The 25,659-nt window shown below is 36.9% G+C and overlaps 3 protein-coding genes across 3 annotated transcripts; 2 read left to right on the top strand and 1 right to left on the bottom strand.

Annotated features, from left to right (window-relative positions):
* Positions 1 to 6: 6 nt before the first annotated feature.
* cd37 (CD37 molecule) lies at positions 7 to 6,965 on the bottom strand. The gene is made up of 11 exons (XM_052570824.1): positions 6,868 to 6,965; positions 6,089 to 6,156; positions 5,794 to 5,857; positions 5,547 to 5,689; positions 5,225 to 5,299; positions 4,913 to 5,020; positions 4,304 to 4,462; positions 4,131 to 4,214; positions 1,144 to 2,212; positions 704 to 835; positions 7 to 533 (listed from the first exon to the last, which is right to left on the bottom strand). The coding sequence occupies exons 2-9, from the start codon at positions 6,152 to 6,154 to the stop codon at positions 2,141 to 2,143; spliced, it is 771 nt and encodes a 256-aa protein (XP_052426784.1). The 5' UTR covers positions 6,155 to 6,156; positions 6,868 to 6,965; the 3' UTR covers positions 7 to 533; positions 704 to 835; positions 1,144 to 2,140.
* Positions 6,966 to 8,090: 1,125 nt separating this feature from the next.
* On the top strand, positions 8,091 to 9,811 carry gall (galanin-like). The gene is made up of 6 exons (XM_052570826.1): positions 8,091 to 8,190; positions 8,867 to 8,950; positions 9,047 to 9,101; positions 9,222 to 9,311; positions 9,409 to 9,462; positions 9,547 to 9,811. Exons 2-6 carry the CDS (start codon positions 8,867 to 8,869, stop codon positions 9,603 to 9,605), a joined length of 342 nt encoding a protein of 113 aa, XP_052426786.1. The 5' UTR covers positions 8,091 to 8,190; the 3' UTR covers positions 9,606 to 9,811.
* Positions 9,812 to 17,065: 7,254 nt separating this feature from the next.
* Positions 17,066 to 24,452, top strand: valopb (vertebrate ancient long opsin b). The gene is made up of 5 exons (XM_052570821.1): positions 17,066 to 17,792; positions 18,927 to 19,137; positions 20,195 to 20,312; positions 20,830 to 21,069; positions 23,007 to 24,452. Exons 1-5 carry the CDS (start codon positions 17,423 to 17,425, stop codon positions 23,256 to 23,258), a joined length of 1,191 nt encoding a protein of 396 aa, XP_052426781.1. The 5' UTR covers positions 17,066 to 17,422; the 3' UTR covers positions 23,259 to 24,452.
* Positions 24,453 to 25,659: the final 1,207 nt, after the last annotated feature.

Here is a 25,659-nt window from a genome sequence, read left to right as displayed (position 1 = left end):
AAATATAATTCTTTTTTAAGGCTTACTGATGAATATTGTCAACTGTATTGACTGTATTGTAATTCAGTTTAAATGTAACTTTGCAATAATCTAAGAAAAAAAAAGTAGTTAAGGAGATGCTTTTTGGCTTTGTGTGGTGTTTCTGCGTCTGCATTTTTTGTGTTTTGTCTGGGTGAGAAGTCATTTTTTGTGTGTGTTAATGCTGACTGTGCTCTACCTCTGACTATGTACAAGAAGATAAAATGTTTTAGAAAACACAAAGACTCGATTTTTTTTTTTGCTTCGCTGGCCAGATTTTATTTCTTTATATTATTCTCTTCTAACATTTACATATATTAAATTAAAGTCAGTGATTTTAAATCAGTGATAAATAAATTTTATGCAGCATGAGATAAAAACTGAACATTGTAAAATATATTTGGCTGATGGAGCAGATCAGTTGCAGAGATCTGTGTTGCAGCACACTTTCTCCACCTGAGGAGGTACCTGAGCATCACACTCAACAGTTTTGCCACATCTGCGTACCTCACCGTCTACAAAAAGAAATGCAGAATAGCTTTCACAAATTAAATAATACTCACTATGAATCAATGCACTCCATCAATTGATGCAACTCTCAGTTTACACATGCAATAGAACGTAAAAAAGGAACTATCATATTTTCATCAGTTTCAACATCAGGAAAAATGTATGGTCAACTCACAGGCTGGATGATGCATTTTAATTTTAATGCACTTGTCAAAACCACTGCTGCAATCTTTCTCCTCTATCTCATTACAGCTGGGGTTGGCTCTGTCAATCTTCACGCAGTAGTTGCACCTCAGTGCCTGGGCAACTAATGAGATCAAAATCTTGAATGCATCATTTGGACAAATTTAAGGCCAAATTTCTCATTTTTTTGAAAAAATTTTTTTTTGCACCCTTAGATCCTAGATTTTCCAATAGTTGTATCGGGGCTAAATAAATTCCTATCCTAACAAACCATATATAAAGCTTATTTATTCAGCTTTCAGATGTTGTATACATCTCAATAATAATAAAAAAGACCCTTATTCCTGGTTTGATGCTCCAGAGTCACATATATTATCCAGTTTATTGTAATGACAATATTTTTTGAAAAAGTCAAAATTGTTTCCCACTTACCACAGAGGGCACTTAAAAACATGATCAGAACCAATGTGCGGGATCCCATCTTTGTGTCTTTATCAAACTGACAGTAATAAATAAATAATTCATGTTAATGAGTGTGTGTATGTATATATTTATGTATAAGAACAGTAAAAATAGTCTGACAATATCCTTCTTACCTTCTTAGTCTGTAGTGTTGCTCTGGAATTAATGAGGGAGATGATCACAGCATGTATATATATACGATACCTGATAACAAGTGTGCTGTCCTCCTCCCTGCCCTAACAATAACTTGCAATGGGGTATTACATGTCCCATGTACCATTTAGATCCTCAGTTTAATAGACACATAAATGCATTCATTATGACCAAAACAAAATCAACTTTATAACATATTTTTTATTATTATTTTATTACAATTACCCTGTTTTACAAAGTGTGTTACACAATTCACTTTAAAGATTCAATTCAAAAGATAAAAAATTTTTAAAAGCCACATGCTATACTACTTGTCACCTTACAAAAAAAAAAATATATATATATATATATATATATATATATATATATATATATATATATATATATATATATATATGTATACATATATATATTGAAGGAAAATTTGAGTTCTAATATTTTACATGTAGAATACATGTTATGTGAACAGTATCACACTCATTGCCTCAGTATTGATGTTATCTGCTTTGTGTGCACAACAATGGTGAAATATTATACTGCCTCACCCTAACGTTTTTCTCACCCACTGGCTAAACTGAACAAATGAGAACATTCTTGGTCACATGCAACATGTTCTGAGAATTAAGAAATAAAAGCTTATATCCTTTAAATATTATTTCAACAGGTTCAAATTATTTGTACTTTTCCCTAAACAGATAAAAACACATAGCATCGGAATAACAAGGAAAACATCATACATCAAAAACATCATACAAATGAATGACAGAAAGCAAATGCTTGACTTTTCCCCCCTCACTCACTGATCCTGGTCATCTTAGTAGAAAATTGTGTTGTACTCCACAGAACCCTCTTTATACAGACACATCGAAAGGATCATACCACATATCTGCAAAGAGGATGAAAGATAATTTTCAGAAATTAATCATCCATGGTTCAAGCTCAGTAAACCATTAATAATCTACCTTTAGCAATGTACTAAATTGACTATTCTGGTCAAACACTGCCAATGGATGAATCTTCACACCACACTATAGGCTACTATTATAACAGCACAATAAATCTACCTTGCCAGTATTCCACAGTGAAATCTCTGTGAGGGAAGATATAATTAAAAGTAACTACAGAGGCCTTTGTACAATCAGATTTTGTGACTCCAAACAATACACTCACAGAGTTAGAAAAATTAAAAGAAAAGGTACAACTAATACAGCAAATGTCTAATCCCAGAAACAATATTATGGAAATAGTAGTCCACACCAAGTAGTATCATGCATTAATATTACTTGTTACACATCGCTCTAGAATATTTCCTTCTGATTGGTAAATCGTAGCAGTCAGAAGTCAAAGGATCTTTTTGGCCCATAAAATTTTTTCGCTTACTGTATTTTTCAGACTATAAGTCGCACCTAAGTATAAGTCGCATCAGTCCAAAAATAAGCCATGACGAGGAAAAAAAACCAAGAGAAAACATTACCGTCTACAGCCGCGAGAGGGGGCTCTATGTTTACAGTGTAGAGTACAGGAGCACTGAGCAGCATAGAGCGCCCTCTCGCGGTAATGTTTTCTCTTGGTTTTTTTCCTCGTCAATTTTGATAAGTTGCACCTCACTATAACTCGCAGGACCAGCCAAACTATGAAAAAAAGTGTGACTAATAGTCCGGAAAATACGGTATTTGACTGCTCTCTCTTGCTCTCTTGCTCTCAACTGCTGATTGTAATAGAAATGGAGAACCTAAATTTTAATGTTCTTTTTACCACTAGACCGACAGATTAACAATTGACTTGTAAATCTATGTAATAAGTAATGTCTACTCAATATTTCAAAATCAGTTCCTTAAGGCTGCAATACAATAGTGTCTTGTATTTTAGTAGTGTGTGGTCCTCATTCATTAAAGCTGCAGTAGGTAACTTTTGTAAAAATATATTTTTTACATATATGTTAAACCTGTCATTATGTCCTGACAGTAGAATATGTGACAGATAATCTGTGAAAAAAACAAGCTCCTCTGGCTCCTCCCAGTGGTCCTATTGCCATTTGCAGAAAATCCATCGCTCCTGGTAAGAAAAAACCAATCAGAGCTGCGGTCCGTAACTTTGTTTGTGTTAAAAATGTAGAAAAATGTATATAATAAGCGAGTACACCATGAATCCATTTTCCAAACCGTGTTTTTGGCTTGTCCTGAATCACTAGGGTGCACCTATAATAAGTGTTTATATTCGGACTATTTTAGATTGCTTTGGGGGTACCGCGGCGGAGTAACCCAGTACCTTTGTGATTCTTCATAGACATAAACAGAGAGAAGTAGTTCCGGCTACGATGTTCTTCCGCAAGACGCAAGCAGTTCTGTTTATTAACCGCTAGAGCGTCAAAAGTTACCTACCGCAGCTTTAAGTGTATTATGTTGTTCAGTTATTCTCTGTAACTGTACAAAGTTGGCAAGTGTATGATGCCTGTAGTGTTTAAAAATCTGTTCAAATTTAAAATCTGTGTAGTGTATTCCAGCCTTTAAGGACAACACAAGACTGACATTATTTCAGCATGCAACAATGAGGCACTCAGACACACTACGCTAGTCACAAACTGAGACCTGGACAGCTGAATATGGCTGCTGTGTGACTCTCTAGGACAGCAACGGTGTGTACGATTAAGGCAACAGTAAGATACAAGGCATATCCACTGAAGACACTATGAGACAGAACACCATTTTACTTTGTTTGTTCTCATTAACTCTAGGACAGTAAAGGGTTATAGTTATCTGGATTTTCTGAATTGGGTCTAAATTGTTTGGTGACAGCTTGCTTACCTCCACCACACAAATGGCCAAAATAAACACCAAAATTAAGAGAAGATTTTCATCCAGCCATGTCTTTATTTTCTCACCGCAACCCTTTGAGAGAGAGAAAAAAATGAATGTGATGCGTGATGTTGGAACACATTTTACCCAAAAATAACTACAGGGCAGAACTGAAACCATACCTGATAATAAATCCCATCTGAACAGGAACTATTTGAGGAACACGTGAAACATTTTGGATGTTTTATTTCATATGTCGCATTGACAGTAGCATTGACGTAGCAAGAACAGGGTATAGATTTACCCCAGTCTTCTATTCCATTCCAACCACAGCATTTGGCCTGCGGAGATGTAATGGTGGAGGTGATATCCTGTTTCAAACTTTACAAAGTAACTGTCAAAGATATTCTAATGATATCATACCAGGGGACAACTATGTCAGAAATAAGAGCTTTTTATTGTATAACTTTTTATTGTAAATCTTTTTAGCCGTGTTGCTTCTTTTTTCAATTTATATTTAAAATGAGCTAAAGCAACGCAACTAAATTTATAGCCTCATTTAAATATATGTAAAATACATTTGTGCTTGCATGACATTAATCATTTTTGTGGCATTAAACTGAAACTAAATGCAACAATTGCCTTAAAATAAAAAAATATGTTTTTTGATCATTTGTGGATTTTCTTTTAATTCTATGTGTGCAATTTACTTGGAAAATGTAATTGCAAACAAAAACTTTTTCTTATTTAGCTTTTTTGTGTTGTTTACTCTTGTGTGCTGTGAATCTCACCTTCTTCTGAATATCCAGTAGAGTCGTTTCAAAACTCTTGAAATTGGAATTATTTTGTCCAAATGTGCTTATTAGTTTAACAGTTTGAACCTCTAGTGAAACAGCCAGCTGATTAAGAGTGAGGAAAAAAACAAGTCGAAGATGTTTTAGTCATGATTGCATCTGAAGCTTTATAGGCATATAGCTTTCAATAAGAGAAATCAATCAAACTGATTTAAATCTTGACACCAAATTAATTAAGTCATGTGCTGGATCGTTCTAAAAAGCCCAGCACTAACTGGGTGGGACTGCTGATCCTCACGCTTGGGTTACCTCAGTCTTCTGGGTGTAGAAAAGAACCGCACCCACTATCTGAGCCGCGAGAAGAATCGTGAGCAGGATAAAATACTGCAGATAAATAAAGCTTATTTTAACACACTGTTACAGTTCAATGGAGCAGATAAACGTACTGATGCATTACAAACACTTGCACCAAAAGCAAGCACAATTCCCAAGAGGTTGGTGACTACTACTAAGCTCTTAAAATTTTAACAGTATTTTTTATGGTTAAAGTGTATCTCCGATGGCATACATCTCAAATCAGTCACATAAATGGCATATAAATCCATAAAGTTTTGGTTTTCTGAAAACTCACAGTTGCCAGCAGGCATTTGACAGTCTTCAGAGAACCTAGACATCCTAAGAAGCCTAATGACATGGTCACAGAGCCACTGATGATCAACAAGTAAGACAAGAGATGGATGGAAATGTAGGGAGGAGGAGGCACTTCAAAAATCTCTGCAAAAAAAAGTAATATTTAATAGTTCACAACATGTAATGATTAATAGACAAAGAACCAGAATACACAGTTAATTCCACACTCAAATAAAGGTAACACTTACTGAACATTTTATCCTCTGAAAGTAGTATCCATAGTCCCATAGATAGGAGGAGAGATCCTAAGAGCTAAATGAGACAGTTTCTGTTGAAAAATCACAGTCCAACAGCAGTCCGACATCTACATTGTAAGAATGTGAACATTTGGCCTTGCTGAGACCAAAAAGTTATATTACTGTAAGAAAATTATCTCATTGCTGTTTAATGTACCAGAGGGTATTGTAATGTATGTATTTTATGATTTTGGTAGACAATATTATAAATTGGTTAACTGTGTCTTAAGACTCATTTTCAACTTACAAAGAATATCAAGTTGAAGAGAAAGAGGAAGTATTTGGTGAGACTGAGACAGCACTCAGATGCCATATCTGTAAGCACAAAATAAATAAATATTAAAATAATCTTATAAGAACCAGTGAAAATTGTAAAAGAATTAAAAAAAAAAAAAAAAAAAAAAAAAAAACACTTTTTATTATCAGTAGCAGGCTGAGAAGCAGAAAATATGCCATATTGTTCAACTTTCTAAGTGTTCACAGAACCAAGCTGGTTTCACAGTTTTTCTTTAAGAATAGCATGTGTGCTACATTTGTTTTCGTATGTGTTTATAAGAATTTGCTGCCTAGAAAGATAATACAAAATAACCCCCACTCCTTTTCTCTAGCACAAAAACAGAAGAGGGCACAGGAAGTGTCTTGTAGTCTCGTATTTCCTTGCCTATGGTAACGAAACCAAAGCTATCATTTTACACATGCATGTCATTAACTATTCAAGTACTAGCACTGGGAAAAAAGTACTTTGTTTGCTGTTATGAAAATTGGAGAGTACATCCTTCTGTGATTATATCAATTTAGATTTTTTAGGGCTACATCCTGTATGATGGTTAAATCAGACAGTATTTTTTTTTTATTATTTCCTCCTATTATGTAACTTTTTTGATCACAAACGGTGTCTCAGATAAACAATGTTTCTATATAATCAACATCTAACTGGCATATCTTAGAACATTTTCAGAATTTGACTGATTCCTTATAATGTTTTCTAGAGTCAATTGTTTTACAAAAGAAATAAAATGAACTTACCTTAAACTGGGCAAAGTCGGTGAGGTTACACGGAGGGTAAATGAAACGTGGTGGCTTCACATGAGATCATGTAAAACTACATTTTGCATATATAAAATTCTTAATTCTGATTCGTTCTATTGCTTGAGAGTTCCTGTCTGTAAGCAAAGCATCTTCAGCGGAAGGCAAGTGTACAGAACACCCACCATAAATAAAATATCAGCCCTATAGTCACAGACTCTTACAGCTTTTAGACCCATATACTCCCTTTTTACTCCTCTGAATTAGCAGCATTTGACTTAAAATTCAAGCAAATTATTTTCATGATATGACATTTTGTGATCTTTTCATGTTATTCACAGGCTGCAGGATTTAAAACAATTAATAGATTTGACATTTATAAGTTTTAAGTAAAATTGTTTGATCTGTTTCCATCTAACTATTTCCACAATTCCTATGATTTCAACTGCTGCCCAAAACCTCAGGATATCGATTTCTGAGAGGGGAAAAAAGAAATTACCTCAGGTATAAGAGCTGACCTGCTCTTAGCAGAAGATGAGTGCATAAAAATTAAACACGGGGGCAAAGATCGGGGTTAATTCATCTAAGGTCACTATAATGCCTCCCACAGGAGTCTGAAATTTCAGCTCTCATTCCCTGTTTCAACACGCTTCCTTGTCGGCTGTATCCCTCACCCCCGCCACAAATGCAGCTTTAGCACAATTAGTTGCAGATAATTAGGTGGAGTGTTTTAGGGCTTCCCTGTTAATGGATAGAAAGGAGCGGTAGGTGCTGTAATTATATCTAGGGCAAAGTGCTGTTATTAAATGGAGAAAAGCATCATGGATTGAACTGGATTTCAGTATTGCCTCATGTGAATCCAATGGATAGATAGATAGATAGATAGATAGATAGATAGATAGATAGATAGATAGATAGATAGATAGATAGATAGATAGATAGATAGATAGATAGATAGATAGATCTACACTATATGTATGTTTTGTTGTTTTTGGGACTATTCCTCCTCCTGTCCTGTACCGCATAACCTTGCTTACTGTCTGATTAATTCTGTATCATCATTCTCTGTCCTTCCTCTCTCTCCCGTCTCTGTAAACAGCACCAGTAATTATGAGAAATGAACAAATGAACGTTGTACTAATAGAGTTTCATTATGTTAATATGCTGTATGCCGCTGGGTGTATAAAAGACAGACTGTCCCTCATTCAGACGCACACCTGCAGCAAACCTGTTGTTTGAAGGTTACAGACTGTCTCTGTTTTTTTTTCTGGAATCCGTTTTTTTTAAATAAATATTTATAAACAGCAACTGTTCTCTTATAAGGTAAGTATTATCTTTGTTGTGTTTAACGTTTTAACCACTTTAATATTTTTTTGAATTGTGCCTGTGAAGTTACAGCTTGAGGAAAAACATCAAAGATACAATTTATTAAATTCAATGATAACAATACAAATATGCATACACTCTAAAAATAAAGGGTGCAAAAGGATTGTTTTCGCAGCAGTGCCAGAAAAACCATTTTAGGTTTCCCAAAGATCTGTTCTTTTCTTGGCGTGAAGAACATTTTAATAATCTGAAGAAGCTTCTATTTACTAAATAATCTTTTGTGCAATGGAAAGATACCACGGATGCTAAAGGTTTTCCATGGAACCATAGATCAATCTTTATCATATTTGTTGAATATTATAATAATTCACTGATATTGAAATTTGGGGAGGAAAGGGCTAACAAATAGGATATTTCAGATTAAATGGCTTTCAACAATTTTGGAAAGGAAAAAATCTTTATCTTTTATTTAGATATTTAAATAAAAAAGTAATCTCAGTCTTGCTGTTTCAAATTTGTGAGTTTTATATATTTCTTTATAAATACTGATTAATTTCTAACGTCATCCTTTAGTATTAATGGGATCTGGTAAACCTAACCTAACACAACCTACAAATACAACAGCAATAATAATAATAATAAAAAGACTGAATATGGATTGTTTTTTTCACAGATGCAGACGAGTTGTGCTTTATTTTGTATCTCGCTCTGTGTCTTTACTGCACATCTGTCAAGGATCCATGGCATGACCCTCACGGTACACCTTCTATTACCTCTTCTGAAGCTCAGCAAGATGATTGTTTTTTTTTTTTTTTCGTCATCTCTTTTATGAGTCTCTTTGTTAATCCCACAGAATCCAGAGAAAAAGGGATGGACTCTGAACAGTGCTGGGTACCTGCTAGGACCTTGTAAGTTCATTGCATTCAAATAATTAGACAAACTTGAAAATATTGTGTACAGTACATTTGTATTTCAAGTACATTTAATATTGGTTTTATTGTGATAATTTCGTGGCTGTCCTCTTGCAGATGCTCACAGAAGTCTTAATGTAAGACACAGAGCTACGGGCAAAAGAGACATGTGGAATGAAAGTTCAAACTTACCAGCATCTTCATACAGTCAGTTCTTACAGCTTTTTTTTTTAATGAAATTTCTTCTTATTAATATTATTATAGAAAACCTTAAAGCTAAATAGTCTGTTTTCATATTCCACAGATGATTCCTATTTTCTCTCATTGCTGGGTCATCTTGCATACCTGCGATTAAAAGGTGAATTACATAACAGTTGATTTGTTTCATTACATTTCTAGTAATTGAATCTTGACATGTGAAAGTACTATTTTTCTCTTTCAGAAATGGGAATGACTGAAGATTTCAGTGGATCTTTAATGAGTGGCCATATCAAGCAATGACAAAATATCAGTTGCCCTCTAATACTGTTTTGCATTTGATCATTTTTTTATTCATCATTTAAAATGTATTAACAATGGTAAAATGCGTAGATTAATATCCCACGAATCATGCTGATTTGATTCATCTCACCACTTTATTATTCAACCATTGTGGGTGCATAATTGTCTGCTTCAGAGTTCAATAAAGCACTTCATGACAAATGTTTAAAAAAACCTTTTACGTGTATTCATTATAAAAGCAATTTGAGGTAATCAGAGTGCAGCATTTTGTTGAATCAGATGTGAAAACTTGCTGGTTTCACTATTGCCATTTACAAATACACATTTTAAATAAATAGCAAAATAATAATCCGTTGATTCCAAAAGCAATTATTATGACTAACACAGCAACAGAATAATTAAAAAAAATATGGCCAAAGTGGTGGAAGTGTATATGGTTATTAAGTGAATCTGCAATGTAGTGTAATAAAATTTAAATTAATTTCATAGCAGATTTCTTGATTACTAATGCGTCCAGAGCACTCAGGCTGTTTTGGATATCCTTCCTTCTGATGTCAAATGCAGACTATTCTGTAATGAGGAGTAAAGATTTAGCATATGGCGCCATCTAACGGGAGATGGAGGAAACGTCATCCTCGTAAAAATGATGCTGTGTTAAATGACATCAGTTTATTTAGGTTTCACAAAAGATTTGGATAAAGCAAAAAAAAAAAAAAAAAAAAAAAAAAAAAAAAAAAACAATTCACAAATATTAATTGAATAATTTATGGTCTAAATCTTTTTAAAAATGTAATACCAAAGCACAGCTGCTGAGACAGGTTGAAGAAAACATGCAACCTGGAATCTGCTGACCTTTGCCATTTCTAACAGCCAGACAAAGACAGTTGAGAGGGAACCTTTATGCTTTACCACTTACTGATCATGCTCCACTGTTTGAGATGATTCATTGTCTAACAAGACAATAATCTAAATTCAAACAAATAGTCCAGATAACCCAATTAATCTAAATAAGGAATGCCAAATATTAGTTCATCAATATGTACAAGTCGATACATGTTTTGTGCCCCACAATACTCTGAAGTAACTGACGTACAACAAATCTTTTTTTTTTTTTTTTTTTTTTTAGCAAAATCAAAATTTTAGCTTAAATTTTATAGGGATCAATAAGGAAAAGTATATTTTTTTTAGGTCTGTACATTTTTCACAGTCACGGTCAATATTGGGGGAAGTTACTTTTAAAAATAATGCATTAAAATATTGTGTTACTCCATAAAAAAAGTAACTAATTGCATCACTTAGTTAATTTTTATGGAAAGTAATGTGTTATGCTACTTCTGTCATGATTCTGCCCTCGTGTCCTTGATTTTTCCTAGTCTTGAGGCAGGATCATGACAGACCCGTGTTTTGTGTACAAGCACATGGCCTTGCCTTTGGGCCATGTGCTTGTGTTGTCTCGTTCCCTTGCCCCGCCCCCCTTGTTAACCTAGTCGTGTCTTGATTGTCCCATCTGTGCCACCTGTCGTGTCTTGATTGTTCCCCCTATTTAGATCTCCTAGTGTGCTCTGTCTTGCGTCGGTTCATTGTGTTCCTCACCTGTGATTGAGATTTGTTCCCTAAGAATTGTGATTGTGGTTCGTGATAATACCCTGGTAACCCCTTTAAGATACTGTGTCCTGTATACCGTGAGTGTTTATTTGTAGTCAGTGTTCTCCTGTTTTGAGTCTTTGTTTATCTTGATTAATCAGTCCTGTTTAGTTATTTTTGTATCTGCCCTAGTCCTTGTTTTCCCCCTCGTGGGTTTTTATTTTCCCCTTTTTGTAAATAAACCTGTTTGTGTTGTAAATCCTGTCTGCACCTGAGTTCCTCCTTGCCAAAAACCTGACAGAATGAACCGACCACCAAGGAACTCAGCAGGCAGGAGGGCCTCTGAGCTTCAGCGTCAGGCGGAGTTCCGGAGGCTGTGCTGGACGTCGTCCCCCGCCGACAGGAAGGGGGTCACCCTCCCATACTCGCCTGAGGGGGAATGGGTCCTCCGTAATTATGCCCGGCTGTGGGAAAGCATCTCCCAGGAGGAGCCACAGAGGTCCCCTCCACCTACCCAGCTGCCAACGATCCCTGAGGGTCGTGTCCTGGCCGTGGCAACCCTGGGGGATCAGGCAAGCCCCTCCCAGAGTCCTGAGGTGCCCTCCACAGCCAGCAGTCTCCCCATGAAACGAGGGAGACGGTTTTCATGGGAGTCAACTTCTGAGTCTTCGGCGTCCGAGACCAAACTCCCCCAACCCGCCTCTGACCCAGCTGTGGCCTCTGCACCGCGCCCAAGGAGGAAGAGGGGGCCTGCCGGTCCTGTGACCCTGTCTCCTCCCGTGCCAGCAGCGGAGAGCGCTGGCGTGTCCGTGCCAGCAGCGGAGAGCGCTGGCGTGTCCGTGCCAGCAGCGGAGAGCGCTGGCGTGTCCGTGCCAGCAGCGGAGAGCGCTGGCGTGTCCGTGCCAGCAGCGGAGAGCGCTGGCGTGTCCGTGCCAGCAGCGGAGAGCGCTGGCGTGTCCGTGCCAGCAGCGGAGAGCGCTGGCGTGCCCGTGCCAGCAGCGGAGAGCGCTGGCGTGCCCGTGCCAGCAGCGGAGAGCGCTGGCGTGCCCGAGCCAGCAGCGGTGAGCGCTGGCGTGCCCGAGCCAGCAGCGGTGAGCGCTGGCGTGCCCGAGCCAGCAGCGGTGAGCGCTGGCGTGCCCGAGCTGGCAGAGAAGAGGGCAGTATGCAAGTCGGCAGTCGTGAGAGCGCAGGAGAGTGCCGCGGCCGACTCTGCAGCAAAGACTTTAGTACAGCGTGTCTCATCTCGTAAGGAGATGCCAATTGTCTTAGCGGCTAAAGCCTTTTCAGATTATTTGTCTAGTCTTGTCCGTATCCTAGAAGTCCCCGTCAGTCCTGTCTTGTCCTCAGACCCTGTCCCCAGAAATCCCGAGTGTCCTGATGTCGTCTCCCCGTGTCCCGTAGATGTTGTCTCCCCGTGTCCCGTGAGTGTTGCCCCGTGTCCTGCTGATGTAGTCATGTATCCGGTTGATGTGGCCCCGTGTCCCGTAGATGTCCTGTTGTCCCCCCGTGTCCAGTAGATGTTGCCCCGTGTCCAGTAGATGTTGTCCCCCCGTGTCCAGCTGTCGTCTCCCCGCGTCCCGTAAGTGTTGCCCCGCGTCCCTTGTCTGCTCCTATCATGTCCCCTGTCAGTTGTCCCGAGACCCCTCCCCGCCCCTCACCACCCAGACCTGCCCGTACCCCCCGTCGTCAGCCTTCGTCCTGTCCTCCTAAGATTCCTGCACCACCCACCCACCCTGGTCTGTCCCCCATGAACTTTGTGGTCCCGCCTCCTCCCCTTCCCTGTTTGTTTTTTTTGATTTGTCACCCTAACCCTGCCGTCGTGTATTCATGTCTGCCTTTGTTATTATTTGTCATGTCTTGTTGGTTTGTGTCGGTGTCCCAGTCCGTCATGTCTCGTGTTTGATGTTCCCTTGAGGAGCGTCTGGAAGCCGCTCCTTAAGGGAGGGGTTCTGTCATGATTCTGCCCTCGTGTCCTTGATTTTTCCTAGTCTTGAGGCAGGATCATGACAGACCCGTGTTTTGTGTACAAGCACATGGCCTTGCCTTTGGGCCATGTGCTTGTGTTGTCTCGTTCCCTTGCCCCGCCCCCCTTGTTAACCTAGTCGTGTCTTGATTGTCCCATCTGTGCCACCTGTCGTGTCTTGATTGTTCCCCCTATTTAGATCTCCTAGTGTGCTCTGTCTTGCGTCGGTTCATTGTGTTCCTCACCTGTGATTTGAGATTTGTTCCCTAAGAATTGTGATTGTGGTTCGTGATAATACCCTGGTAACCCCTTTAAGATACTGTGTCCTGTATACCGTGAGTGTTTATTTGTAGTCAGTGTTCTCCTGTTTTGAGTCTTTGTTTATCTTGATTAATCAGTCCTGTTTAGTTATTTTTGTATCTGCCCTAGTCCTTGTTTTCCCCCTCGTGGGTTTTTATTTTCCCCTTTTTGTAAATAAACCTGTTTGTGTTGTAAATCCTGTCTGCACCGGAGTTCCTCCTTGCCAAAAACCTGACAACTTCTGCCTTACTTTTTGTCACCCAAACCAGCCTTGCCTATTTGTTTTTAATAATAAAACCCCCAAAAGTTATATTTTTGGTGACTGTAAAGACTTTCACACCAAAAGTATATGTAAGATAAGCCTCAGGCTGAAGGAAGTGCTTCTGTCTCGCATTACTTGTAATAATACTTTACCCCCAACACTGGTCTTTAGTTTTATTTAAAAAATGTAGTGTGGTATAAATCACTTTTTAAAAGTATTAATATAATCTCGCAAATAAAACATTTTAAGCGTATAACACTTAAAATAATAAATACTGTCAACAATAGATGTAGTGTAGATGCAGAACAGCATTTCACAACAAAGTGAAAAACCAACACTACCAAGTGTTTCATAGATTGTAATGTATATTATGTTTAAATTAGCTTTAGCCATTTCTTAAGTTAACTTGGGTGTCTAGATACAGAGAGACATTGGAAGAAAGCTGGGGGCAGAATGAGGCAGATGGGAAGGGGCGATTTAGGGCTTGGGGGGGCAGATGGGGTCCCTGGAAGGATGGCTGCCTATTTCCGCATGGTAATTATAACAACATCTGAGCTCTAAACATTTTTCCAAGAACTATTTCAAACATTCCATCTGTGCTAAATATACCCCCATCCTATCAATCCATTTATCCTCAGTCTGAACTGCTCATCATGAATGGAGTTAAAAAATAGCTCCTTGTATCACACCTTCTGGTCAAAGAAATAATCGCTTTCCTGATTGGTTTGTATCCGTTTATTAAGTCAACAGGAATTCACAAGATGATAAGATTCCAATCAATCGTCTTCCTGGAAGATGGGTTGACATTTTTCGTCTTCATGGCAGAAAGGCCAACCAACTATGGATTGAATGTGTAATGATTCAGTAGTGGAAAAGGTTGACTGACAATCACTGTGTTTACAGAAATTCTTGCACTCAGCTTCAGTATAGCTTCTATACGCCTTCTGCTAAATAAATGTTGCTTGGATTTGTAAAGGTTACATTAGACTTGTGCAGTACCATTAGGCTACAATTGTTTTGTTGGTTTTATGCGACAACTGCAAAGCTATAAAATTAGCAGACCTCTTGTCATAAAAAATGCCACCACAAAAAAAAAAAAAAAAAAAAAGGTAAAAACATAAAAGAAAAGAAGTGAGTTATAAATCACTCGGGCCAATTCCAGACATCACAATAATCCATTAACCAGAGCATCATGTTAAGGCTATGATTTAAAAGTGCTGGTGTTAATTAGGTTTTGCTTGTATGATGGAGAGCCTGTCATCTACTACGGTGAGCCAGAGTCAGAATACTGATAAGAGGGTCCGAGGTAAATGATAATGTTTAACTTCTAAGCAGGACTAGGGTCATTTTAATGCCACCGCTACCAAGAATTTGCAGCCGTGCGAAAAAATCAGACAGCTTTCTTGATGTGTCCCATTATGTGTTAAAAGGTCCAGAGACACGTATGACTCAATTGGGCACGTCACTAATCGACTAGGCACAGATTTAAATTAGTATCCCTGGAAATCAAAAAAGTAGATGACTGTGACACATACACACACAAACATAATTTATCATCAAAGAAGAAGACCTTGCACTACTTAGATGGACCTTACACAAATTAATTAAATTTGCTCATAATCAATAAACCCTTTCTTTACAGTAAAATAGCAATTAGTCTAACCAGTTATAAACCTTTATTTTCCTGTCATGCCTGTGGTTGCAGGTAAATCTCACATGCTATAGTGTTGATCAATCCTCATAGGTTTTAATAAATTGTTTACATATGCAAGGGCTGTGGCAATGTTTTTCTAAGCATCTCAATAGGAATGACAGAAAGAAATGTTACAGACAAGACACTTGTGTATTGGATGTGATCTCAGTTTTTTTGCATTTTCCTACTTTTCCTTCATTATTTCTTTCTAGGAAATCTGCAATGCTAATTATACGGTTTAATCTTGTAGCAGATAAATCACTCCTGGTATTTTCACTCTTGTCAGTTTGAGGCAGGAAAAGGAGGCATTTCAGACATTATCTATGGTAGAAGATCATTTTGTGCATACTTTCATCAAATAATCTCTCATGTCAAAATATTCAGCAGATCAAAAATATGCAGTTAATTTTTAAAACTGGTAGTTTTTACTAAGGCAAACTTTGCACAACAATTAAAATTTGTTGAACATTTACTCACTCTCAGGCCATCCAAGATGTAGATGAGTTTTTTTCTTCATCAGAGCAGATTTGTAGAAATTACATCACTTGCTCACCAGTGGATCCTCTGCAGTGAATGGGTGCCGTCAGAATGAGAGCCCAAACAGCTGGCAAAGACATCACAATAATCCACAAGTAATCCACACATCTCCAAACCATCAGTTAACATCTTGCGAAGAGAAAAGATGTGTGTTTGTAAAAAACAAATCCATTAGTGAGACATTTCAAAACTTTGCTTGAGATTAATATTGCAGTGAAAACGTCTTGTCTGAATCAGAAAAGAAGTATGCATACAGCAGGTACCATTTACAACGAAAATGACTAAAACCATTGAGTGAGTGGACAACATGGGATAGACTTTTTCCACCAGAGGAAGGACTATTATGGAGAATGTACTTGTATTTTGGCCAGAGACTATGGATTAAACTTAAAACACCTTAATGATTTAATGGATTTGTTTCTTACACGAAGCATTTTACTTTACACAGCATTAATTGATGGAATGCAGTTATGTGGATTATTGTGTTGTTTTTATCATCTGTTTGTACTCTCATTCTGACGGCACCCATTCACTGCAGAGGATCCATTGGTGAGCAAGTGATGTAATGCTAAATGTTCCCAAATCTATTCTGATGAAGAAACTAACTCAACTACATCTTAAATGGCCTGAGGGTGGGTAAATTGCTACAGCAAATGTTTATATTTGAGTGAACTATTCTTTTAAAACTATAATCAATAATAAGGAAGAACTCTATAGTGTTTTGTAGACTGAGAAGGAGCCTGCCGTTCCTGTTGGATTGATTTTGAGTTGCCCTTGCACTCCTATGAGGTGCATATATTACTTACCGCATTTTTGCACCTAACTGGTCATTTGATATGAATTATGAAGATACTCATTAGAGGGCAACCTGCTCCACATAGCTTTACCTTTTTTTTTTTTTTTTTTTTTTTTTTAGCTTTTTTAGAAGAGTGGTATGCCTGGGAACTTCATCTCAAGGTGAGTTTTTCAAAGGTAACCTACTGTATGTATAAAACTTTTTCATTAGCAAAAACGACTGCATGCACCTTTAAGAGAGCAAAGCGCGTGACGCCCCTCTGAAATGTCTCGGTAAACTTGGGAAAGGACTTTTCTCATTACCTCGAGGGATTGAGATGGCCATGCTGACGGGCTGCATATATAAAGGAGAACAGCTTGAACATGCTTATGCTCAACTGTGGAAGCAAAGCGCGCGGACCTGTGGCATTTAATTGCAACCTTTACGCAAAGGCGCTCTTCTGGACTTTCCTCCTCAATTGGATTGGTTTACTAGAAAAGAAATATTTCGAAAATTAAAAATAAATAAATAATAAGTAAACGTATGCAACACACATAAATGTTACACTTACTTATGTGTGTGTGTTTGTTTGAATTAATATAATTATTTTTGCAGTGCGCACATTCTAAAAACACCTGTCTTGGATTTTCAAGAAGCGCCCTAATGATGATTTGAAGAATTTTTCCTGATCTTTTTCATCCCAATGCCCGCCCTAATCGCTGTCATGGAATCGATGGGGTCTTCGGTCACCGAGTCTACCGACATCACCACACCGGAGGATCCGTTCTCGGGTCCCCTCAAGTCTGTTGCGCCCTGGAATTACACTTTCCTCGCCTGTCTGATGTTCATAGTGACTTCACTGTCTATAACAGAGAACTTCACCGTTATGCTTGTGACGTTTAGATTCAAACAGTTAAGGAAACCGCTGAATTACATCATTGTTAATTTATCTGTTGCTGATTTTCTAGTTTCGCTTACAGGAGGCACTATAAGTTTTCTAACTAATGCACGAGGTTACTTCTTCCTGGGCGTCTGGGCGTGTGTGCTGGAGGGATTCGCTGTCACTTTTTTCGGTGAGTTATTAGGCAGTATAACTATACCAAGACGTGTAACATTTATTACTTTAAACTAAATATCACATGTTAGGTTAATAATAAAATGTATAGTGTTTCTTTATTAGTACTCACTGTTTTGCTACCAGCCACTCCCTTGACAATTCTATTGTTATTGGTAACAAATTGCACATTTTACCATTCTTTTTTGTTGTGGTATGTATTCCACTTGTTGCTGGTGTATTTTATAGTTGTATTCGTTAAAAATTAGTTTTATTTCTTATTTACCAGTAATTATACCTCTATATTTCTTAGTTACATTCAATATGTCACCAGTACTTGTTTATTGACTAGTAACAAAGGAAAAATTTGTAAAAAAAAAAAAAACAAAAAAAAAAACTAATATTTATAATATTTAAAAAAATTTTTTTTGGCAGAATATTTCTAATTTATTTATTTTTTCTACAAATATAATGGTTACAATTTGGTGACTATAGTAAAACAATGGTAAATTTCTGGTAACAATAGTTATTGTAGTAGACCAATTATATAAATAAATATATCATATATTATATATATATATATATATATATATATATATATATATATATATATATATATATATATAAATACATTAGATAAATATAGAAATAAATTTGAATCTATTTTCATCCATCCGTTCATTTTTCAAACAACAGGGTTTTAGTTTTACTGGATCCAATCCCAGCATTTTAGGCCATAGGCAGGGAGACACCCTGGACAGATGGCCAGTGGTAAATTGTCATAAGTATAGTATGCAATTCAATTTGAATAATTAAAAAGTAATTAAAGAGTACTAGTAACCTAAAGAAGATACTATTTAGTTTTACTGATGAATGTTAAAACAAAGCCCTGATTTCAAGCATATTGTCTTTGTTTTACTAATCAGCCCATTTCTTCTGTTGCTTTGCTAAATTATAATTATGGCATAACAAGTAGAAATTCTGAAATGCAATATCATACTTGTGAGATATAAAGTTGAAATTATGACTAAAGTCAACTTTTCATCTCATCATTAAGATGTTTTATCTTCACCAGAGCATGATTCTTTTTTTTCTCAAGTGGCTTCCATATGCAATATGCAAAGTAATGATGGTGTACTTTCTTGGTTTCTAGGGATTGTGGCTCTGTGGTCTTTAGCAATCTTGGCATTTGAGCGTTATTTTGTGATCTGTCGTCCTCTGAAAAATGTCCGGCTGGGAGTCAAGCATGCAGCTTTGGGTCTTATTTTCGTTTGGACCTTCTCCTTCATCTGTACCATCCCACCAGTTTTTGGCTGGAACAGTTATACAGTCAGCAAAATTGGTACCACCTGTGAACCCAACTGGTGAGCTCAAAATACTCTTTCACTTAATCTCCCTACCTTCATGTCTTCATTCACTCTCTCTGTTTACCTATTATTTGTTCCTCTCTCGCTCACAATCTTTTAATCTCTGTCTCTGTTTGTCTGTCATGGACATGTATGAAGAGAGCAACATCCACAATATGACGTTATTGATGAATACTAATGTGCCTTGCACATGTTTCTTAAAGTGGCATAATTTGGAATCAGACATGGAGTTAAAGTCAAGGCTCCTTTCTGTGTGTTATGTTGTGACAGAAAAAAGGAAACCACTTATAAACCCAAGGCTGATGCCATGCAGCCATCAGTTGAAAAATTGCTTTCAAGAGACTGGTTCAAAATATTTGTGGCTGTGGCTATGGTTTGGCCTTGGCCTTGGAACGCAAACAGTGCACAAACAATTGAATAGGGAATGCACACTGACACAGAGAAGACCAAGGATGGGGAATATATTTACTGTTGTGGTGCATAGTTGCATCCATGTTGATGTTCAATAGAGTAGTTTCTGCAGGTGAGAACTCTGACAGCTAAACAGTTAATGTAAGTTGGTAAATTTTGGTTTCTGTTCACTCTTAGTGATCCAGATTTTGACACTGCCTTGAGCTTGCAGGTGCTTATTACTCAGTTATGTTGCAATGCCTGTTTGGACCAAACAAAGCACTTCACTAAGCATATTATGCAATTGTAAAACATGCACATATGCTCTTAATTTTAAAGATTTGTGAACAACTTATTATTATCCACACTAATTGTTTTGCTCAGATGGTGTGTTCAAGTCCTCCTGGGAAGTTTGTATTTATTAGTTGGGAAGTCGTAATTTTTGAAGTCAAGTGCATTCAAGTCACTTTAGTCAGAGGAAGATTGTCATGTACCTAAAAAAGTTTTTCACTTGTAATTGCAACTTCGTGGTGCAATTCATGTGCATTCAACTCGTAAATATGATCTTTTTCTGACATGACTTGAACACACCAAAAGTACCTGTTAGATGACTTATAGGACAAATCTAAAGGTCTAGAGGTCTAAAGTCTCTGTTTTTTTTAAGGTACTCAACTGATTACTACGACCACACCTACATCATCACCTTTTTCGTTACGTGTTTTATCGTTCCTCTTGGTGTTATCATTATCTCCTATGGCAAACTTATGCAGAAACTCAGAAAGGTTGGTAATATACTCTTATGTTGATTTTCACATTTGTTTGTTTTATAAGAGATATAAATTAAAGTAAATAATTAAATGACTAAAGAGGGGGAATAACTTGTTAACACTTAACAATAAGGTTTCCATTTGTTAACATTCAGTAATTAACATAATCTAACAATGAAACATTTTTCCAATTGTTCCAACATTTACAAATAAATTTTTAAGTATTTTAAGTCCATTAAGGTTATTTAATGGACCTGTGCTAACATGGACTTGCAGTTGACAGTATTGTTATTAACTAACTATAACAAAGAGGAATAAATACCTTTAACAATATATTATTCATTGTTAGTTTATGTGAGTTAATACATTAAATATAGTTAAAGATGTACAGTATAACCAAAAACTGAATAAAACTGGCTAAACAACAAAGAAGCTTTTGAGGTTCTGTCTGGTGTACCTAATGTACATTAACATTTGATGTTAACTTACTCTTGGAATGCATTTAACCTTAGAACTCTAATTTGTTTAATAGGTGTCGAACACTCATGGAAGGCTGGGTAATGCGCGTAAGCCTGACCGAGAGGTGGTGAGGATGGTCATTGTTATGATAGTTGCGTACATGGTTGGATGGACACCATATGCAGCATTCTCAATTACTGTCACAGCCTGTCCCACAATCCATATTGATCCTCGCCTGGGCTCAATACCGGCCTTCTTCTCAAAGACTGCAGCTGTGTACAATCCCATCATCTATGTCTTCATGAATAAGCAGGTACGTCTTTACTGTTTGTTGTCCTTATCTGGCATTTTCGGATCCCATACACATTTTATTAAAAAAGTTTAGGCTGCCATGCTGAGAAAAAAATTGTTATATATTAAGAATCAATTTGTAGTGTTTTTATGTTTTTATGTGATCAATCAATAAAAGACAGAAAGCAACAAGTACCAGAGACAATAAATCTGACATGACATATATAGCGTACAAAATTAAACAACAAACCTAAACACATAAGTATTATTATTACTTTTTTAAATAAAATGTGAATAGAAAATATTTATAAAAAACATATTTTTTCTTTTTCTTTTTGTAGTAAACATCATTCAGTAATTATTGCACCATGGGAAATGGTTATTTTAGCTGTCTTGTCAGAATTGACTGTGCTTTCCTAGAAAAGCCATCGCGTGAGCAGGTGGTGTGAACTTCTACACTTTTTTTCTTGCATCATATGTCAGCGACAAATCACAGACATCTGATGCTCTTTACTCTGACAGTTTTGGTTGAGGAGATTCCATTTTTCTTAGTTGAAAGGTGTGTTATGTATTCAAAGTTAATGTTAAAATTCACATTGGTATTATGCTCCATATTTTCCCATTGAAAACTGTTGTACATCTCTTGAGTTATAAACCGTTCTCAGGAAATGTCCGGGTTCCTATAGCATTCCTAAGGTCTTAGGTCCTACATTTCAATTGCTTTGTTGTCCGGGGTAAACAATGGTTTGAACCTCTGACTATTTTCATTTTTAAAGATGTTCTGTATTCTCAGAGGAGTGAGTGATACAGTTGGCACAGTTGCTCCATCATATCTTTTTTTTGTTTGTTTATTTGTTTTTTACATATACACTAAGCTTGTAGAGGGCAATTTCTTCTCAGTGTCCCTGTAGTGTGCCGTCTGATGTAAAGGGCGAAGCAGTGATCTTTTGTAGTCATATGACTCTGATGACCACCCCTAGGATGTGGGTCCCAGGTGGTTTGGAGCGGAGGCTGTTGGACCCCTTGAGCTGTGCACATCTTCCAGAACTAACCCAATTCCTTCCCAGCTGTTCCCAGAATAAATTCAGGTCAAGGGTCACTGGGTTGCAAATTTCTCTGATGTGAGAGAGAGAGACAGACTACATTATGGAGACATGAGAACAAACATTCAAGAGAGAGAATAGTGATGGTTTATATAGCATCAGTAATGCTGCATTGTGTTTGTTTGGATATCGCAAGAGCTCTTGAGCATATGGAGAATCCTACGAAAATTGAACATATAGCATATAGGCTATGTATAAAGGCATGTTTTTTATTGAAGTTTGCTGTGATTTGGTGTATTCAATAAGAATGCAAAGTTGATATGGCTAGATTTTATTGTTGTCATTTTCAGTTGTCCTGGTATAATATCAAATATAATGCTCAGTTTCAAGTGTTAGTTATTATGCATAAGGTAACATGAATTAACAATAAACAATATTTTTTTCATGTTTTTTTACATTTACTGCTTGTGTTATTCTGTGTATGTGTACCGACCATAGTGTTTCTCTGCATTACAAATTTGACCAAGAGAGTAGCTGGTATTATAATTACCCATGGTACCTCATTTTCATCCAGTCCAACCAAAACCTTGAGGAAATGAATATATTTCCTTCTCATGACCTTATCTGCTTTAATTAAGGTCAAAATGTCCTTGTTTTTACATAGAATACATCTTGCTTAATGACCTTTTCCTCGTTTCAATGCAGAAGTTGTGCAAAGGTCTAACTGCTGAAAACAAATCTCTACATGATGGCACAGAGACTGGAAATATTAATCAAAGCGTCTTGAGTTCATAACAAGCATAATTAATAGCATAATTAAAATGACGCCTTTTATTTGTATGTGTGTGTGTGATTTTATTTGATATGGAGAGACCATGATCCTTATTTACATTAAATCCAACACTCTTTCTCTCAGTTCAGGAAGTGTCTGATGCAGATGTTTAAAGGAAATGTCGCCAATCTGGACTCCACCAATCTGAACCAGACATCAGACAAAGGGGCCATCACTGCCACAGCAGAGAGTCACCTTGGAGAGATGTCCACCATTGCAGCTCGTGTGCCCATGTCCATGTGCAACATGGAGAAGAGTGAGGATGAAGAGGAAGAGTCGGGGGACGAAGGCCCAAAGCAGCTCCCTTTATCGGATAGTCAAGTGTGTCCTTTGTAGAGAAGGACTAGTCTGTCTGAATAAATGTATTCCTTAAATCTAACCTGTTGTCTAACTAAAGCATAAATCCTACAGTCGTTACCTCTATTGAAATGCATATGTTAGAGTGTATTGTTTGTGTTTTCACACGTTCCTTCTTTGTTGTACGCATTTCTTTATGTTGTAGCGATCTGCAGTCTTGGCGTACTGTGTACTTGTCGGTATAGCGATATTACCTTACATAAACATGAAGGAGGCTGGCAATAGATTTCCATACAGTCCTCTGAACGAACGCTATTTGTTTTTCTGATCTATCTCCTCTCACTATGGTATATTGCTGATTGCACACTAGTACAAGTGGGGACGTTTTGTTTGTTTGTTTTAATGGAAATTGAAATGAAAGACCATAATATTGTATATCATAATATATCTCTTTCAGTTCATAATACTGACTTTCATTTTATAATCATTAATAGTCTACTTAAAAAAGTTATTTGTTCAAAAACCAAAGGAGAAAGTGATCATTCATGGTTAAGCTAAATCAAAGTTCAAAATACTGTTCTTGAAAGTATGAAATAATCACTCAGCTTGTGTTGTTTGCTTCTCCCCCAGTGTCTTCGGGTTGGACCGCTGTTTTAAAACAGACATTGATGAGCTGCTCTGTATCACAGACTCTAAACCTGACCAAAGACGGTGATTCTAGTGCTTGTTTACATAGAAAACTAATTTAACATAAAAGCTTATCTACACATTTCAGCACAAACTGCTGTTTGGTACCGTAACAGTTCATTAAGTGAACTAACGGGTCAGACAGGTTTGGCAGGGTATCTGCTTTGCAATATTGTAATAAACCATGCAATAAACATCCACATCTGGCAGTTCAGTTTCTTGTCTATTGTTGTATTTGCAGTCTTGTTTTGAAAGGTTTAATGAAGCAAGAGTGTTTATCAAATTGTATTTATTTAGTAGCCTATGTACACATTTGTATATGATTGCTTGTGAGATTGAATGTCTTATTAGGCCATAATGTTCGTTGTTTGCTCACAATTTCTGTCCAAACTGAATACTGATATTGATGTTTGTCTGTGGCATGCCAAGTAATGTTTTACTGATGTATTGTTTTTCAATGTCTTGGAGTCATTTAGATTTGGTGTCTTATTTCAATGAACATGTTTTTTTTTTATTATTATTAATTTTTAAAACATGTCAATGTTGTAAAACCCTAATAAAACAACCTGCAATAACTTACCAGAGTGGTCACTTCTTATTATAATGCAACACAGAGGTATATATATATATATATTTATTAATGTGGCAAATCAAATGTGTTTATTCATATTTTTATAACACAGAGAACCTGAAATAACACAGAATCTTTGAGATGAGTGTTGAGTGCTGTAGGTTCCCTTAAGCTCAGAAGCTCTTTCATCATCAGACTGGTAAATGAAAACATCTGAATTCAATTTCTCCTGGCCATGGTTTGTTATCACCCTGGGTAGTGAGAGTAACCAGGTGTCAGAGCACAGAAGATTTATCAACAGAGGGCCACCATGCTTGTTCTCACTCATGAAGTAAAAAGACAGAGGAGGTGAAGAAATTTGGCCCGGAATCTTAAAGGAACAGATTAATGCTGAAACCGTACCCTCAGACCATCAAATATGTTTAGCATTACATCACTTCTGCAGTGAATGGGTGCCGTCAGAATGAGAGTCCAGACAGCTGATAAAAGCATCACAATGATCCACAATCCACACTGCTCCAGTCCATTATTAACTTCTTCTGAAATGGAAAGCTGCATGTTTGTAATAAACAACTCCATAATTTTAATGACAAACTGTCACTTCTGGCCAAAAGTCCAGTCTATAATCCATAATAACACTTCCTTAAGTAAAAAATTCCATCCCCTTTTGTCCTATCGCATCAAATCCACCTTAGCTGTTCAGCACTGTTTTGGACTGTTTGACCCATGGATATTTCTCCCCTGATTCAGACGAGACAACTTTTTCACTGGAGAAAGCAATGATTAGAGGACTCATATTTAGGCAGAAGCAACAGTTTGAAGTTAATAATACCTTAATAATGGATTTGTTAATAATGTGGATTTGAGTCATGGAAATTATTTGTGGATTATTGTAATGTTTTTATCAGCTGTTTGAACCTCAGCTGTTCTGATGGCACCCATTTACTACAGAGGATCCTCTGCTGTAATGCTAAATATTTTTAAAATCTGTTTCAAGATCATACACATATTGGACGGCCTGAGGCTGATTAAATTTCTAGCAGATTTTGGGTGAACCATTCCTGTACATCCTATGTAACCTATATCAGCAACAAAGACAACAATGTTTTCTTCAAACTCAGAGCTTATGGTAAAATAAGGAAGGTGGTTTATTAATAGATTTGAATTAAGATAAACATATTC

The sequence above is a fragment of the Carassius gibelio genome, chromosome B12, assembly GCF_023724105.1.
Source record: "Carassius gibelio isolate Cgi1373 ecotype wild population from Czech Republic chromosome B12, carGib1.2-hapl.c, whole genome shotgun sequence".
NCBI lineage: Eukaryota > Metazoa > Chordata > Actinopteri > Cypriniformes > Cyprinidae > Carassius > Carassius gibelio.
Note: the sequence above shows the minus strand (reverse complement) of the source record. Positions and strands in the feature narration are given on the sequence as shown.

Excerpts from the sequence above, each read along its gene's own strand:
- cd37 (XM_052570824.1), bottom strand. The coding sequence starts at position 6,154 with ATGGCATCTGAGTGCTGTCTCAGTCTCACCAAATACTTCCTCTTTCTC. Across the intron at positions 5,858-6,088 it reads TCTTCAACTTGATATTCTTT|CTCTTAGGATCTCTCCTCCT; the intron begins GTAAGTTGAAAA and ends TGTCTCATTTAG. Across the intron at positions 4,463-4,912 it reads TACTGGATATTCAGAAGAAG|GCCAAATGCTGTGGTTGGAA; the intron begins GTGAGATTCACA and ends ACATCTCCGCAG.
- valopb (XM_052570821.1), top strand. The coding sequence starts at position 17,423 with ATGCCCGCCCTAATCGCTGTCATGGAATCGATGGGGTCTTCGGTCACC. Across the intron at positions 19,138-20,194 it reads ACCACCTGTGAACCCAACTG|GTACTCAACTGATTACTACG; the intron begins GTGAGCTCAAAA and ends GTTTTTTTTAAG. Across the intron at positions 20,313-20,829 it reads TTATGCAGAAACTCAGAAAG|GTGTCGAACACTCATGGAAG; the intron begins GTTGGTAATATA and ends TTTGTTTAATAG.
- gall (XM_052570826.1), top strand. The coding sequence starts at position 8,867 with ATGCAGACGAGTTGTGCTTTATTTTGTATCTCGCTCTGTGTCTTTACT. Across the intron at positions 9,312-9,408 it reads CTTACCAGCATCTTCATACA|ATGATTCCTATTTTCTCTCA; the intron begins GTCAGTTCTTAC and ends CATATTCCACAG. Across the intron at positions 9,463-9,546 it reads TGCATACCTGCGATTAAAAG|AAATGGGAATGACTGAAGAT; the intron begins GTGAATTACATA and ends TTTCTCTTTCAG.